Below are 18837 nucleotides of genomic sequence, written 5' to 3'. Positions count from 1 at the left end.
TAAAACAAAAGTTATTTATTAGATTTATTTAAGAAATCTATAGTAATTGAAACAATATAATTGGAGGAAACTACGAACTAAGCAATTACGTTCAGGCTTAATTGGCGCGAAAGCGTTCAGTAATGGTCGCCATGTTTTCAAAATGGCCGTATTATTTCGCGCATGCGTTCTCGTCGTTCTATGCCTCGTCTGGTTACAGATAATCGTATGTATTATTATGTCTTATAACGTATTAAAAAACACCAATGGTGCAAAAAATGTATGCGTATTTCGTAAACGCAAGATTTAAATTTTCATAAGATTCAATTACTTAAACAAAAGGTCAAAATACTTGGCTAAAAGACCATTGAAGAGCCTTGGTTATAAATGTCTGTAACAATATTCGATAATTATTATCCAGATGATAGATATGCTCATTAAATAACTAAGTCAATTAATAATGCTTACGAAAGATTGTTTTTAGTTTCGTACCTCAGAAGTAATAAACGGAACCCTTATAGGATCACTTTGTCGTCTGTCCGTCTGTGTGACTGTAAAGACCCTTTATCTCGGGAACGCGTGCAGGTATCGAGTTGATATTAAAACGATATACTCAAGTCTACAGTCTCCTAAAGCCGTGAATCTTCTAAGTTAACATTTAAAAAAATCGGCCATTTCTGCGGCAAAAAACGTATACTCTCAAAGGAATCAAAATTTTATTTAATCTTTGAAATTTGGCAAGTAGGTAGTACCGTCTTATGCTTATGTATAGGGAAAATACTGAAAACTGTAAATTTTTCAATTTAATTATTAAAATCGGTATATTCTTCTCACGAGCTCTACTTTTTCCGAACATATGGTAGATGCAGTAATTTAATCCTATTAATATTATAAATGTGAAAGTTTGTATGTCTGGATGTATGTTTGAACTTCTTTAACGCAAACACTACTGAATGGATTTTGATGAAACTTTGCAATAATATAGCTTACACACCAGAATAACATATAGGCTATAATTAATAAAAAATATTGTGTGAATCGTCTATACATTTAAATAAAATTGGAGTGTCTGTTTGTAATATTGAAATAACCGTTTTTTACTAAATATATATTATGAATACATATACGGTACATACACCAAAAAAACATTTTTTTAAATTTTTGTCTGTCTGTCTGTTTGTTCCGACTAATCCGGCGACTTTTATTGGCAGGTAGCTGATGTAATAAGGAGTTACTTAGGCTACGTTTATTTTAGAAAAATAAAGCAATGTCCAAGAAACGGTCTAACTCTAAAAATAATTTATATGGCAAAACAACGTTTGCCGGGTCAGCTAGTAATATAATAAATTATATTTTAGTGACGATTTAACAGCCGATAGTCTAAGTTTAAGTTTAAGCCTAATTGAATTTTTTTTTTTTGACTTTGACTTAGTTAATTAACTGTAAGCTAAATTCCAGTACCCATATAACATAAGGAATCACCCATGCTGTCTGGAACCCAACGAGAACCTGACCCTCGCGATGATAATAGACGCCTTTGAGATATACGGCCACGATCCCACGGACAAACTGGATAACCTGTGGCTATACCAGAATGAAATGATGAGAATTAAAACTGCTGAGGATCAGGTAAGATCAATATTTCTAGACATCAGTCAAGCATTTGATAGAGTCTGGCTTGATGGCCTTCTTTACAAAATCAAGCGGAATTTCCCTCATAGCTTCTTCCAAATCATCAAGTCATACTTGGAAAAAAGATCCTTTGGGGTTAAATATAACGTCATATTATCAACAATGCCTGATATTAAGTCAGGTGTACCTCAAGGCAGCATTCTGGGACCAGTGCTATATCTTATTTTCACAGCAGATTTACCAACCCTTGATGAAGTTACCACAACAGTGCCCCTATGAAGACGACACAGCGACACGCATCTTTCTTTAGTTCAGGAATGGTTAATTAAATGGCGTATTAAAGCCAACAAGGACAAATCCATTCATGTAACTTATACACTCTGGGGAGAAACATGTCCACCGGTTTTCATCTAGAATAAGCCAGTGCCTCAAGCGGATGTTGCTAAATATCTAGGGATGCACTGGATAGCCTGTGGCTTTACGTATATGAGTGATGGATTTGAATAATTCTAAGCCTTCGTGTGTATTGTGATATTGTCTTAATAACTCTCAAGACAACATTAAAAGTCAAGGTGCGGCGAGGTAATATGAGCACTATGACAACTATCTATTGGTATTTAGCCTAGTGCGTGATAGAGAATATTTGAGCTCCAATCCCAAAAAACATTAACTCAGACTGATCGAAAGATACAAGGTTAAATAAATTGTCTTACTGATATTTTAAAATTATATATTTTCCTAAATATTCGATCCTGACACTGCTTTTGAAAAAAAAAGCCTTGAGTGTCTTAATTCATAAACGCTTATCTGTTACTTTCATATTACAACAACCTCAAAAACCATAGATCTTATCAAAGAAGGACTACAAAAATAGAGCCATACTGATCATTAAATTTCTAAAAGTAAAAATAAGTTCAACTATAAATCCCGGGTCGCCCATTTAAGATTGCCAGGATAGAAAATCGCACCTTGTTTAGTACAATATGCATTATTATTATTATTAAGAGAAGGTGGGTATCTGTTTAGTCCTAACGATTCCTAGTAACACAGCGTCCAGAATTGAACTATTGTGTTCGCCACTATGAGTGGCTTATAGCTCGTCATCAAGCCCTGCCCCATTTACGAAACGCAGTATCTTCTTGACGCGATTACAAACAGTATCTGGGAGCAGGGTGTAGTCGCCAAGAATGGTGTTACGCTTATGCATTAGTAGGCCGCAATCGCAGAGGAGATAAAGAGGCATTTTATCGGCCACAAGGCAAAATCTGCAAGTTCTTTCGTTTTTTATTCCGACCACACTGAGGTGCTTGTTTAGGTGACAGTGCCCAGTTAGCATCCTGGTGAGTATGCATAGGTTTTTCATCAGTGCTTTGAAATGGTTTTAGCCTGTCAAGTTGCTCCAGCGTTTAAGTGCTTCTGGTTGACATTGGTTTCTCAGGGTGTGAATGGCGCTCTTAGGGAATCATTAAATAGAGACCATATTGTACTACTTTAGCTCCAGATCTTGTGAGCTCATCGGACATTTCATTGCCTATGATTCCGGAATGCCCTGGGACCTATCTAAGGATCACTCTATTTTTCAGTCAGGTCAGCGTCTAAAGCTAACAGTGCTGCCTGACTGTCAGAGTGAATGTATAAGTTTTGCTTGAAGTAGCCATTTTGGCTATTGGGTGCGAGAGACCCTATAGCCAACTTCATTTTCCATTTTGGACCCATTGGTGAACCATAAGAGGCTCCCGTCCTTCCACGAGACTGTGTTTGTACATCCAGTCGTCCCTAGAAGGTAGTTCCACAATATAGTGTTTGACAGTGATTAATTGTGGAGTAATGCGTTCTGCCAACTTACTGAACAGTTCATCCACTGCTTGTGTCCATAGAAAGCCTTCTTGTGGGCAACCTCTAGTAGTGTATAGCTAGTGATGTCCCATGGCAAGAGATTAGAGCTGATAGAGAATTTAGAGCATTGACCTTCCCCATTTGACAGTGCTTGGAGTATACGTTTTTCGATACTCTATATTATGAGTTATTTAAAAATAAACGAACCGGGTTGTTACACCATTACTGAACACAGTTACGAGAAAAATAAGTAACGTGAAAAAATTATCCCATGAAAATAGAAAATGATTGACATGTTTCGTTCAGTTCATAATTTAATTAAAAACTCATTTGTTCATCAGGGTGTGAATGACGCTCTTAGGGAGTCCTTAAATAGATTCCGGACCATTGGTTCCTCGCCCTGCGCTAATTACCCACCAATATATATGGGTACATAAACTTAAAGTGAAACTTTTATTACATCGCCTCAAACTTTTTCGCCCATCTTTCGCATGTCGCATTACAATCCGCTGATTGTAGTAGAGGTAAACTTGTATCATTAATTTCTACTACTGGTTCTAGTCAGTTTACCGCGCGGTCTAAGGCGCCAGATTAAGCTCTGGTTCCCGAGAGGGAGAGTAGGTTCGAACCCCATACCTGACAAAGGTTATTTTTTATTCATTTTATTTTTATTTTCTCTTTTTTGTCTATGCTGATATTAATATAATATTTTGTGAAAATGGGTTTCACTTGCATCGTGGTTTCATAAAGCCACACAATTGTTTTTTTTTTCATGTACTAATTACTGACTGCATACTAACTTAATTGATATCTTAACATTTATTCTACATTACCCAACCATTTTTTGGTATGCAGATAAAATTAAAACATACAAAATGATAAAACATTTTCCAGTACTTAATAAACGAACGGGTGCACATAGCTACTGACCACCTGGGAAGATTCATCAAACTTCACATCCAAGAACTAAAGGTAACTGAAAAAGAAAAAAAACAAAAAAGTAACTTCGTAAAATAAGTTTTTACCATACAACTCTTAGAAGTTGATATAACTGAAAAAAACTTTCTATTTGTATAATTGTTTAAAAATAATTTTATTAAATTTTATTTATTTTATTTAACATAGACTAAGAAATCACACAAAACATTGTCGTGGAACTCTTTGGGGGAGGCCTTTGTCCAGCAGTGGATGTCTTCCGGCTGATGATAATAAAAGCACGGGAGCTTATGTTCAGAGTAGCTGGAGACGCAATGATGGAGCTTCGATTGTTACCATAACAAAACACTCGAGCAATTGAAACATACTAGATTTTTGATATCTTACGTTTTTGGGTATGTCACACCCCACCTGGTAGGTATAGGATCTGCTTTTTAGTCACCTGGTACATGTTTTGTAAATAGCTGCGTTGAACATGTCTCCTGACAGGTGACTTATTAATAATTCAGTGTAAGTAGTGATTTAGAAATAAACGTGACCGCGGACCTGAAACAACGTGTTAATATGGGATTTTTATTTTTATTCAAAATAGGATGCGACATCACTTAAAGTACCACCCATTCCAAAACGAATGCCTCAGACCTGAGAAGAATGGGCGCAACTAACTCAGCGAACTTTTTGTTTTCATCGAAAATATATGTTTGCAAAGTAATATTGTACAATTTCAGTAGCCTGAGGCCTAATTGCCTCCATTCCCAATCACTGGTATCATTAAGAAAGTCATTTATGTTATAGTACCTTTACCACACACACGATTTGTAACAATTCTTTTGAATAACGTAATACTTTTGTTTTGAACATTTTCTGGGATCTTGTTGTAAAAGCATATACATCGCCCCACAAAAAATAAACTAGGCTTACTAACTCGACTTAGCCGAGTAGCAGGCATTATAAGTTAACATTATGATTATGACAGTTTCTAGCCATACCAATAAAAAGCATGCCAATACAAAGATTTTTTACTTTAAACTGATTATATTAAAGGTTTTGCTGATCACGCTAGACGATGTCATAGACAATATGATGACCATGTATGAGAATCATAACTCAATAGCGGCAGAAAGGAAAGCCACTTACACCGGAGGACCAGTTCCCATGGAGTTTTATATCAGCCAAGGCGAGTTTCAGAATACATTAAATTTAAATTCAAATATATATTCAAATATTCAAAATAGGATATGATATCACTTATTGAAAGTCAAAAACCCATTCGAAAAAGTATGCCTCAGACCTGAGAAGAACGGGCGCTACAAACTCAACGGGCTTTTTTTTATAGATATATGGTTACAAATTAATATCGTACAATTAAACTTATTATTTCATAGCCTGAGGGCGGTCGCTTCAATCCCAATCTGTGGTATCATTAAAATAGTTATTTATGCAACTGTTGTGTAATAAGGGGTATTAAAACACGAATGTGGATTTATCTCACGAGGCGAAGCCGAGTGTGATAATAGTATCACATGAGTGTTTTAATACCTAACTATCAACAGTTGCATACAAGACTTTATCTACACCCAAAATATGAATCCTCTAAAAGATTCTGAAACAGTTAGCTTACTGCTAACATTAAAGCAGCCAGTCCTAGTAGTAACCTAATATCACCCATTACTAATTCTATACAAATAATCTAAGTATTAATGAAAGTATTATTTATTTTAGTTCTAATTTACATTTTGTATAGTGCAATAATTAAAATTCACTTGAATATTATGTTCTTTTGGAAACTAATCGCTCATTTTTTGTAAACAAAACAGTAAAAATATCGAAGAAAAATGGCGGGGATTCGAATAACCTACTTTTATTTACGGCGCGCGACGTTCTGGTGGTGTGGAACGCGCGTAAACCAAAATGTTCTTTTTTTGAAATTCATACAGATGCCAACTTTTTTCAACAAATTCAATATTGCCACATTCAACGTGAGAACCCTAAAATCCGAAGAGCGACTTATAGAACTTGAACAAGCACTGGGACAAATAAATTGGAATATAATCGGAATTTGTGAAACTAGAAGAGACCAAGAATACATACAAGAAATAGAAAATAGATATATTTATTTTAATAAGGGTCTCATTAAAGGAAAGAATGGAGTTGGCTTTTTAGTGAAAATTGAAATGAAAGAAAGAATTAAGCAATTTATAGGTATTTCTGATAGAATAGCAATATTGGTCGTAGAATTGCCAGGCTACAAAAAAGAATGTACAATATTTCAAATATATGCGCCACACGAACGAGCAACAGAAGAAGATAAAAATTTGTTTTATAAAACATGATGAGAAAATCAAATACGACAATCTTATAATAATGGGGGATTTCAATAGTCAAATTGGAGAATATACCGAACGAGAAAAAGGAATCATGGGCCCGTATAGCTATGGCAAGAGGAATGATAATGGTAACAGATAAATCAATTTTGCTTTCGAATTCAATCTTACTATTACAAATACACTTTTTAAGAAAAACAAAAACAGAAAATGGACATGGGTCTCCCCTGATGCAATTACTTATAACGAAATTGATTTTATTCTTACAAACAGACCGCGAACATTCGAGAATATGGATGTCGTCAATAGTTTTAATTTTAGCTCTGATCATAGAATTCTAAGAGGAACTATGAAATCTAAAAAAACAAGATCCAGGTATATTAAAAAACCAAACAGAGGAAGAATATCGCTACTGATTTCAGAGAACCTATTGGACGATTTTGAAAAGAAACTTAAACAAGAAATATACAACAATAAAGATGAAACTATACAAAACAAATATGATATTCTAGAGAAGAATTTAATTGAATTCAAGGATAAATTAATTACACGTAAAGAAAAAAGGAATAACATTGGAAACGAAGCGTTGACACTATTGGATAAGAGAAAAGATTTGTTGGCTGATCGGAAAACTCATAAAAAAGAAATTCAAGACATAAGTAAAAAAATAAACGAAAGCATTAGAAAATATAAAAGGAAAGTGGCTACTGACACTATTATAGCCCATATAGAAAAAATGGGTGGAGTGAAAAGGGCACAAAAATTTCTGGATCGTAACAAAAAGTGGATTCCTAGATTGTTGAATACAAAAACAGAAACGTGTCAAACATCGAGAGAACATATATTAGAAATCGCAACTAACTTCTACAGCTCCTTGTACGAAGATCACGAAATAGAAACAACAGATTTTTATTACAGAACGGCACAGTTTGAAGAACAAGTACCACCTATACTACAGAGTGAAGTCGAACAAGCTATAAGATCTCAAAAAGACGACAAATCACCTGGAGAGGATAACATATGTAATCAAGTGATAAAAGGAACTCTTCGTAAAACAATTACACTAATAACAAATCTATATAATGAAATAATGAAGACAGAACAAATACCAAAACAGTGGACAGAAAATATAATTACATTACTTCATAAAAAAGGAGATACACAATTAAATGAAAACTATAGACCAATAAGCTTAATGCCCAACTTGTACAAAATATTTTCTAAAATTATTTTGAATAGAATAACCACAACATTAGATGAGTCGCAGCCAAGAGAACAAGCTGGTTTTAGAAACAAATTTTCAACGATAGACCATATACATGTAATTAAACAACTTGTGCAGAAATGTAATGAATATAACCAACCATATTATTTAGGATTCGTTGATTACATTAAAGCATTCGACTCTATAAAACACAACTCTCTCTGGAATGCACTAAAAATACAAGGAATTAACGGCAAATATATAAATTTAATAAAAGAAATTTATAAAAACAATAGAGCAAAAATTAAATTGGAAAGATTAGGACGAGAATTTATGATCAACAAAGGTGTGAGACAAGGAGATCCGCTATCACCCAAACTATTTTCGGCTGTTTTGGAACAAATCTTTCGAAAATTAGAATGGGAGGATCAGGGAATAAACATAGATGGTCAATGCCTACATCACTTAAGATTTGCGGACGACTTAATTATTACTGCCCAAGATCCTAGAACACTCCAAAAAATGCTACAGGATTTGACCCAAGAAAGTAAAATAGTGGGTTTGCATATTAATACTGAAAAACCAAGATAATGACTAACAGATCACATGAACTTATAACAGTGGACCAAAATACTATCGAATATGTTGAAGAATATACGTATTTGGGCCAAATCATATCCCCCACAAACCTCATGGACAAGGAAATAGAGCAAAGAGTGGCAAGTTCTTGGAGAAGATACTGGTCTTTAAAAAATATAATGAAAACTAATGAGATCTCGCAAAAACTTAAGAGCAAAGTTTTCAATATGTGCATTACACCTTGCATGACATATGGGTGCCAAACATGGTCCTTAACAAAGAAAAATATACAAAAATTGAAAGTGTGTCAACAAAGCATTGAAAGAAGCATGTTAAAGATCAAAAGGAAAGACAAGGTACGACTAACACAAATCAAGAAGAAAACGAAATTAGAAAGGATAGACAACACTATAAAAAGATTAAAATGGCGATGGGCAGGACACACCTTGAGAAGCAATATTGATAAATGGACAAAAAATATTATAGACTGGTATCCAAGACAAGGGAAAAGAAATCAAGGAAGACAACCCATTAGATGGGAAGGTGATTTTAAAAAAGTGGCTGGACCAACGTGGAGACGAACTGCTCTGGACAGATCACAATGGAAATTTCTGGAGGAGGCCTATGTCGGAAGACAAGCGAACGATGTAAAAGATTAAGAATATCACTTATATTAGATTATTATTTAGATAAAAATATTACTTAGATTATTATTACTTAGCTTAGAATATTACTTAGATTAGAATATTACTTAGTTTACAATATTATTTAGATTAGATTAGACTATATATATTGTATGAATCTTACATTGTTTGCAAAAAAGGCTTATTCATTCATTCATTCATCCTTCAGATGCCACGCATCGTGCAATAAGAATGTGGCTGTCTGTTAAAACTCTTTGAGCATGAAGGGAATGAAAAAAAATAGGAGTGTTGTTATGAAACTCAGTACAACATTACAAGACTCTTTTGGGTGATGTAATGGTTATTAGAACATTGGGTGTTTTAATGTTGGCAATAAGCTAACTGTTTCAGAATCTTTAATAGAGGATTTAAAGCATGGGTGTAGATAAAAGTCATTTAAATGTCATAGTAACCACAAAAGCTTTTAAACAATTCAATAACAGTTTTGAACATTTTCTGAGTTCTTGTTGTAATAGCTCTATACATCGCCCCACAAAATACTTACTAACTCAACTTAGCCGAGTTTAGGCATTATACGTTTATGTTTGTTCAGTTCAAATTCACTCATGTGCCCATGTACATATAAAGATTATATTGAGAAGCAACAGTCAAGATGTTAATTTCTTAACACTAGATACATATTCCATACAAAAGTTACGCTTCAAACTGCCCACAATAGCTTATGTAATAGGTAGTTAAAATTACATTATATTATATTAATGAAAAAGTAAATTTAAAAAAACCTTACCGCCTAAACTTAAAATGTTTTTTAAATATTAAAAAAAACATAGCTTTAGAAGGTAATCGGCGTACATCCACTCCCACTCAACCTTAGGGAGGAGGGGATGGCTGAAAAACAGCGCTGCATGGAAACATAAATCCATGATTCAATGTCAGGTGAAGCTGAGCCTTTTCTTTTTGTCTATTGTTTCATCGCGTAGCCTAATTATTCATTTTATTTTTGTAATGTTTGGTATGGCAATCAAAAATTTATTTATTTAATTGACAAAGCTACATAAAAAGCAACGAGAAGTGTTCATTCATTGAGACGTATAACAAATTAAGAAAAAAACACAACTGGCTGGCACAATTAAAATATATTGACCGAAAATAAGAAAGTCTTAACTTTTTTCTGTCCTAGAAGTGTAATTTTTACCATACTTTAAGAAGCATAAGCATTCGCTAGAGCACATATTGATTGTGGTTAATCTATACTAAACACAGACAGTTTAACACGTTTATTTGTGTTCACACATTTATTTCTCTTGCCCATTTTAAGGTAACCTTTAATGTACATTATATTTGATGGAAGATTATAATATCAATAGTTGAAATAATTCCAATCTTTTTTCATTTTTATGGATTGGTAGGACCAACTAACTTCCACCCAATGTAGGTATGTGTTCACCGCTCCCAATACCCTCTCGCAACCCGAATCCTATCACTGCCGACCTTTAAGAAGGGAGCGCGTGTGTTTTAGTATACATCGACATCGCAAAAAGAGGTCCAAAATGTATAACCTACTTTTACAGAAAACAGTATACAGGTAACTAAAACAAAATCTCAGGGCATTTTAAGGTACATTAAGACTAACAACTTTTGTTCTACGACATTTTCGAATTCGATGATTATTTTCGATTTCGATTATTCGATTATTGCAAACATAACAAATCTCTTTGGCTAGTCTAAAATATTCTTAACTCACACAGACCAACTGGTTGGCAGTAAGCGCGCGGCGGTGTTTCTTTTTGGGGAAAACAAATTTCGCAATGTGGCCTTAATCCTCTAATTTTACATCATTTTCATAATCTATTAACAGACAGCTGCGATTTAACATTAATTACAGAGTTCTACTGCGGAAAGAATGTTTACATATTCCTGTCGGAGCTATACAGCGATATTTATAACATGGGTAAAGGTACGCCTCCCTACTGTAAGGACAGATCATTTGTCTTCATGGGCTTCCTACATTACCACGACGAGCAGAAATATTACCTTATTGATGACCCCAGTATTTCATTTCCAACTGATAACTACATACATGGATTGGAATGTCATATTGGCATTTGTATATTCAGGTGAGTTTGTAGACATTATTCTCCTGTATCAGGAAAATCCTCAGAGGGCAATGAATAAAATATACAATATTGTATATTTTATTAAAAAGAGCGCAAAAAAATGAATGCTGGAAGAGTAGAACGCTCGTTTGTCCTCTCTCATAGAAAATAGTGTTATAACAAAATGCGTGTAATTAATTGTAGCTTTCTGAATTAGGTACCTACATCAATTCAAAAGTATTTATGTTATATTAATTATAATAATTAATAACAATAAATCTAAAGTAATATTCTGTGAAGGTTTCCATTCAAGAAACTCCTGCAGCGCGAGCGAGACGTCTCGACTCTACCGAAGGCGATAGTCAAATGCGGTTTAATTATGTATAAACTACCGCCGCTTTCTGCTGCGTTGTGTATCATTACTTCCGGTTCCTTTATTTTGGATTTTAATATTCAAGGGATCAGGTATAGGCACCACGACTACTTATTGGTAAGTAATAAACATTCACACTAATAATGACATTTATTTATATTTAAGTAATATTATTTATATGTTTAATAAATAATTTATACGAATTATATAAGTATTCATTAAAAAAAAACCAATAAACATAAAAAACCCATTTCTATAATTCATAATATAAAATCCTCATGTCGCGGTGTTTGTAGTTAAACTCCTTCGAAACGCCTTGATCGATTCTCATGAAATTTTGATTGGGTAGTTCTGAGAATCGGACAACATCTATTTTTCATCCCCCTAAATGTTAAGGGTGGTCCACGCCAAATTTTTTTTAAGTTTTTTGTCATTTTTTTTTAATTACTTTGATTATGCGACAGCATTAAAAAATACATACAACTTCAAATTTTCACCCATCTACGATCAATTCAAATCTTTTGTATCGCTATTTTAATATCGGCAATACAACGTTTGCTGGGTGAGCTAGTAATTCATAATATTATCTGTCTTAAATGTTATAGATAATACCTATCTACATACTACTAAATGATATAATTTACTGCACATTTTTTATGTATTACTAGCTGACCCGGCAAACGTTGTTTTGCAATATAAAGTATAATTCACGCGATAGTTTTATAAGTAATTAAATATTGCCTATACTAAAGCCTGTACATCATTTTGTTCTATTGTCAATAGTTTTTGCAGCGCACGCAAAAATAGGTTTTCGATTTTACACCTTGTGTTACAAAATAGCAATTTTATTACGGATCCCTAATTTTGAAAAAAAAACATAGCCTATAGCCTTCCTCGATAAATGGACTACCCAACACTGAAAGAATCATTCAAATCGGACCAGTAGTACCAGAGCTTAGCGCGTTCAAACAAACAAACAAACACTGCAGCTTTATATATTAGTATAGATTACAATACAATAGGTACCAATAAAATTTGAAAAAATTTTGAAACAATTGCAAACATTTCCCGCAGTAGTACAACCTGGTAAGCGCGGGTGTTAACAATGGGCAAAGCACTCCGCTTGGATTTTGAATAGTAAAAATGAATAGCATAAGACGTCAATTGAAGAGATCCAGTGCTATTTAAAATGCTATATGTGATCAAGTGTTAATTCCGACTGCATTAACACTTATAAACCAATGCGCAGAAGCGACTTAACTGCAGACCCTTCACCTATCTCATTAATTTCAATTGCACCCATGCTCACAATAAAATGTTAATAATGATTTGAAAGTTCATAAAAAAACTAAACTCCTAAAAGAACTAAGTAAACTAAATTAAAGTTAAACTTTTAGACGACACCGAATGGAAACACGTACTATACAAAAGAAAATATTACTCCACTGGTGTGCGACCACCACGTTTGTGAGTGGAACTACACGAATCATTATGGAGGTAAGTTTATAAAAAAAAGTATTTATATTCCTTTCTAAAACGCCGGCAACGCTCCTGTAATACAATCCGAAGTTCAAGAGAATGTGGGCGGTGGTGATCACTTAACATCAGGTTTTTACCATGGGGAGGCAACTTTACACAGGATGCCGGCTAGATTATGGGTACCACAAAGGCGCCTACTTCTGCCGTGAAGCAGTAATGTGTAAACATGATTGTGTTTCGGTCTGAAGAGCGCCGTAGCTAGTGAAATTACTGGACAAATGAAACTTAACATCTTATGTCTCGAGGTGACGAGTGCAATTGTAGTGCCGCCCTGAAATTTTTGGTTTTTCTAGAGTCCTGAGTGGCACTACATTGTAATGGGCAGGGCGTATTAATTACGCCCAGCTGAACGTCCTGCTCGTCTCGTCCCTTAATGTCATAAAAAAAGGTTACGCTCAGTTGTCCTCCTCCAAATTGTAGCTACTGTGTAGGTTTGTAGAAACAAACATAGTAGATGGGTATAATACTTCATTTTCGTTAATATAATATTAATTTCATTCATAATTAGTTTTCATACTTACTTTGTGGATTTCGCAGGGCCGTTCCTTATTCCGGGTGATCCTGGAACTGGGATAGATCCAGTCCCACCGTATATAGAACCAACTGTTAAACCAACCGAAGGGGAGGAAGAAGATAATATCACTGTCCCATGTAAGACTCTTATAATACTGTTACGCTTAACAATATCTTTAAGCTTAAATACCTAGTCAAGAGCGGTGAATTGTTCGCCAGTCAATCCGTGTCCATAGCTTTTGCAACTGCAAATCGGATGCCTCGTAAGTGTTCTATATAACAAGAGATAAACATCAAATGTAAAAAATTTTTTATATGATAAGTAATTTTTTAGAACCTACTTCTATATTGAACCTACTTCCAATATTGAAATAGAAAGTGATTCTCGAAACTTTATTTTAATACACTTCGAAGGAACTGTGTGTCATCGATAAAGCGAGACATAAATTTAGTCCCGACCGCAACATAGACACCTATGAAGTTCACTTCTTTGGTCTCATGCACCCCAGTAACTAAGCTCGAGCCTCGACCTCGTGTAACGCGGAGCTGCTCGAATTGTAAGGGAATTTGCATCGGAGATGTCGCTTCATTGTCTTTCAACAGATTTTGTACCGGGAGTTGTTCAACCCGATTGCTGCCGCTTAGTTCCATCATCGCACAACACATTATAAATTGAAATATCTATATCTATAAGAAACTTTCTTTTAGAGAGGCCAACTCGTCATATTTTTTACACAAACGCTCGTAGCTACCTACGTAACGTAATGGCACCAATATTCGACACTTTTAGAAGTTCATGTTTTTCTTTCTAAAATTAAAAATATTTTTATCATGTTTTAACACAAAATTTATATTGAATACGGTAAAATATGTCCTTGAGATATAAATCGTCTATATTAAACTTTTAAAATATGATGCAGATGAGTAATAAATAAAAAAATTATATGTATTTTAAATATCTCCAATTTTCGACATTAGCACTCCAATAGTCAACACCCAGTTACCGACAATTACCAGTTATCGTCACCCAGTGTTCGAATATATTACCTGGTAACATACATTATGTTTTAAGTATAATATCTCAAAATATATTTGTACCTAAACCTGTAAACACCTTTTTTAGAGTTTGTACTCTTTAAGGTTACGTCTTTTCTGAAGCTTTCAACCTTGCCTGGAAAATATTCCCCTTCATAATTAATTATTACGAAACTTCCAATCGTATACATCTTGTTTTCCTTTAATTTAATGGCATTTGAAGATGTAAATGTGTTACGTAAAAGTAAATTCTCTAAGTCTGAGTCTAAAGAATTAGGCTCATCATAACTAACATCACTTTCAGCGTACGAAACCTCCATATCGAAGTCTGAAGTCAATTCTTCTTGAATAATCGTCTTTCTTTTAACTTTTGTTTTAGCTGTTTTTATTTTGTAACTTTTATTTTTCTTATCTTTGGCTAACTGTTCCTTTAATTTCAAATAATTTCTATTCTCTTTTTTGCTCTTTCTTCCTTTTTCTTGTTGTTTTCTATTTTTCTAAACCGCTTTCTTCTCGTAATACTCTTTCCAAGCTAAACCTGTTACTGTTGTAAAGATGTGTAGAGTTTGGGTATAGAGCAAAGATCTCAATGCCATTTTGGGAGCAAAACTTAGATAAGTGTAGCGTGAGGTGTGATTTGTGACCATCCTCAACCAGTAAAATTCACAGAATGTGCTGCTGCACATCCATCCACTCTCCGACTTACCTATTGCCCAGTCATCGGGAACACTGGCAGCAATGGCAAACGACGCAATTCGTTCATAATTAAAAACGATCATCGGAGGGGCAAGGTCTCCGATTGCATTTCCTGTGATAAGGACGGTAAGATTGTCCTTATCATCCCCACAGCTACTATATAGGTGTTTCTCTCCTTTTTTGGAGATTACTCGATCAGGTTTGGGCGACAAAAAAAACGCGCTTTCGTCTGTATTAAATGCCCTGTGTGGATTGTTTAGAATAGTTTTGAAGTTATGTTCATCCAAATAACGTTCTATTTCATTAAACCAGGTCTTGAAGTTACTCTCGGACACGTTATCTCGAGCTCTAGGTCAGTTATCTGGTACCCTTTGTGACAAGTTTGGATGCCTTTTGATGAACGACTGAAAACATTTTTTACCAGGCCTAAATGGGTTTGGCCTGTTTTGATTAATAATATTTTTTGCACACTGTCCAGTAGAGAATCCTTATTAAGTGGAATATGTTTTTCAGACAACTTTACTAAACATCTTTCCAGAATATCTTCTTCTAATTTCGTCAAAATAGTACTTGGCCCCATGGCGCAACCTATTGGAGTTTTTCCAGTTATTTTGTCATGAAGCGTCATCCTAGGTACTCCGAAACGTTGCGCAGCCACTGCAATCACTTTTCACCATTACTTACAGCCTCAATTGCTTTCTCTATTTGATCGGAAGTGTAGTTTTTTCTCTGAGCCATCTGCAAGAACCAATTATCGACACATTGCAACTCCAATAATCGACATCGTGTCGAGTACTGGTAACTATACCTTGATCAACTGATTAAAAATATCTAACAGTTCAGAAAAAACCAAAGGACAATATTCTCTTAATAAATAAAATAGTTAAAAAAAAATTACTATCGACGCTTGTCGATAATTGGAGGAAGTCAATTTATGAGAACCAGTAAACGAAATCAGCATTTTAGGTCGAAAAAAATAACCTCTAAATTTTAGTTACAACGAAAATCGTTAATATAATCCCCATAACATGCCGTAAAAAACACCAAATTAACATAAGTTTTAACACGTCAAGATAATGAACAAAACATTGTACTTACTTTTCTAAAGATTCCGCTTAGAAATGCCTTTGTTTGAAGAGGAAGACTAGCCAGACTCAGATCTCACGCGGCCATTTTTTAGAGAAAATAGCGGATTTCTTTCAAGTGTCACTAGATGTCAGCAGGAAGCATATAGTCTACGATATAGAGTAGCCATATTAGAAAATCAATTTCCTACTCTTATTTTCTTGAACTACAAAAAAAAAACGTCGATCATTGGTCCTTGTCGGTGATTGGTGCCACTACGTTAAATGACGTTTTGACACATCTTTCGTAAAAAAAAAAATAATGGTAGGTATCTAGGTGCGTTGTATCTAGTTTTTTATCGAAATAGAAAATACAAATTTCAAGAAACAAACTCATCAGGTATAACCCTCCAACTGGCCGTCTTAACGTAACCAATCTGTGTAATAAATTCCGTATGTCAAGGTTGATACGACATAGGCACTTTAAGCGTTAACACCAAGGCTATCTAAAAGACCAACTGCTTCACTGGCATTACCAACGGTTATTCTACAGAAAAAATAAAAACTGCAATAAAACCGTAACAAAAAACATTTCAAGAAACTTTCTCCTGTTTTACTAAACATTGGAATACAATTCTTTCCGCTGTTTCTTGGGCAATATGGGTAGATTTGATACCTCCATAAAAGTTGTAGGGGAATGGGGCCTAAAGCGTTTTCAAGATCATCGCTTAAGTCTCGCTTCTCATGGGCAGTACGCTTAGTACTTGGAAGTGATTGTTTACTTCTCCGATGCCAAAACAGTACGACTTGTATGTGAAAAATAAGAAATTGGCATTATTATAGAAGAAACGAAGATATCTATGTGTATTGTTAAACAATGAGTAAACTATTTTATCCTGTAGAAGGTTGTTATCATTTCCCATCGCGTGACCAGAAAGTTTGTTTGTCCCATGCTATGCTATGAAACTAATAGGTATTAAAATTGACATAATTCAGATATCCTGGAAGGATGCTTGTTCATGTACCCGCCGAACTACGGGTCTATAGCTGGCAAGAGCTACCTAGACTCAGTCGAGCTGCATGACGATCGATTTACTTGTACAGGCTCCCCCGGAAGTAAGGTAAGAACATGAACCATACAAATAAGCTTAAATGTCACTCATTGTGGCGGTGACGTGGGACGGGTGCTACTTGTGGTGGCAGAATGATCCTGTAACAGAAACTCTGCTTCATGTTTTTAAAATTAATGTTAAGTATAATATTTTTTAATCGCTAGTAAAATGCTCGCAAGATACCTTTATTTATTTACGGTGTGTGTATATATAATGCCTACTACTCGGTCGAGTTAGTAAGTTTTTTGTGGGGCGATGTATATATATGCTTGTACAACACGACCCCGGAAAATATTCAAAACAAAAGTATTACGATATTCTAAAGGATTGTTAAGAAACGTTTGTGTGGCTAAGGTTACTATAATATAAATGACTTTCTTAATGATGCCACAGATTGGGAATGGATCGACCGCCCTCAGGCTATGAAATAATAAGTTTAATTGTACGATATTACTTTGTAACCATATTTTTTGATGAAAAAAAGCCCGGTGAGTTGGTTGCGCCCATTCTTCTCAGATCTGAGGCATTCTTTTTGGAATGGATAGTTTTTGACTTTCAATAAGTTATGTCACATCCTATCTACATATTTATATATAAAAATGAATTGCTGATCGTTAGTCTCGCTAAAACTCGAGAACGGCAAGACCGATTTGGCTAATTTTGGTCTTGAATTATTTGTGGAAGTCCAGGGAAGGTTTAAAAGGTTTGAATGAACATGAAAATCCTCGGATTTAAATAAAAACAACAATTTTGATTTTCCTTTGACGTGTCCGCCGTCGTTCAGAAATCAAATAAAAATAATAGTTTAAAATGAATAACTAATTAGAATTTTTATATTTTTCTAACTTTCTAAAGAGGTAAAAAATAAACTTCCTTAAAAGACGGGTAACACTTAAAAAAAGGAGTCGTTTCGTTTGTTTTAAGTTTATTTTATACAAAAGTTTAGGTTTTTTATTTATCGATTAAGGTAGTATGAAGTCTGCCGGGTCAACTAGTTTCGAATAAAAATATTTGAATTTGAATTGATGCGTCGACTGTACTCTATGACTCAATTACTTTACATTCATCTCAGGGTCTCTACTGGTATCCACAATGGATGGGAAGCGTGCCGCACCATCCATACTCCTCAATAGACGACAAGGGCGCCTACGATTCGTCTGATCCCTATTACACTCATCAGAACTACAAGTTGGAAGAAGACGACACTGACACGTAAAAAATAAAATGGTTGCTGTATTAAATAGCATTTTTAATATGAACGAGACACTTGACAGT

The 18837-nt window shown here is 34.5% G+C and overlaps 1 protein-coding gene across 1 annotated transcript; it reads left to right on the top strand.

Annotated features, from left to right (window-relative positions):
- The first annotated feature begins 113 nt into the window (after positions 1–113).
- Positions 114–18808, top strand: LOC126969921 (uncharacterized). The gene is made up of 10 exons (XM_050815554.1): positions 114–205; positions 1438–1608; positions 4342–4419; positions 5428–5560; positions 11020–11251; positions 11531–11720; positions 13001–13100; positions 13680–13793; positions 17447–17571; positions 18635–18808. The coding sequence occupies exons 1-10, from the start codon at positions 143–145 to the stop codon at positions 18776–18778; spliced, it is 1350 nt and encodes a 449-aa protein (XP_050671511.1). The 5' UTR covers positions 114–142; the 3' UTR covers positions 18779–18808.
- The last annotated feature ends 29 nt before the right edge of the window (positions 18809–18837 follow it).

Source organism: Leptidea sinapis, chromosome 19 (genome assembly GCF_905404315.1).
Source record: "Leptidea sinapis chromosome 19, ilLepSina1.1, whole genome shotgun sequence".
NCBI lineage: Eukaryota > Metazoa > Arthropoda > Insecta > Lepidoptera > Pieridae > Leptidea > Leptidea sinapis.
Note: the sequence above shows the minus strand (reverse complement) of the source record. Positions and strands in the feature narration are given on the sequence as shown.

Excerpts from the sequence above, each read along its gene's own strand:
- LOC126969921 (XM_050815554.1), top strand. The coding sequence starts at position 143 with ATGGCCGTATTATTTCGCGCATGCGTTCTCGTCGTTCTATGCCTCGTC. Across the intron at positions 206-1,437 it reads TCGTCTGGTTACAGATAATC|TACCCATATAACATAAGGAA; the intron begins GTATGTATTATT and ends GCTAAATTCCAG. Across the intron at positions 1,609-4,341 it reads TTAAAACTGCTGAGGATCAG|TACTTAATAAACGAACGGGT; the intron begins GTAAGATCAATA and ends AACATTTTCCAG.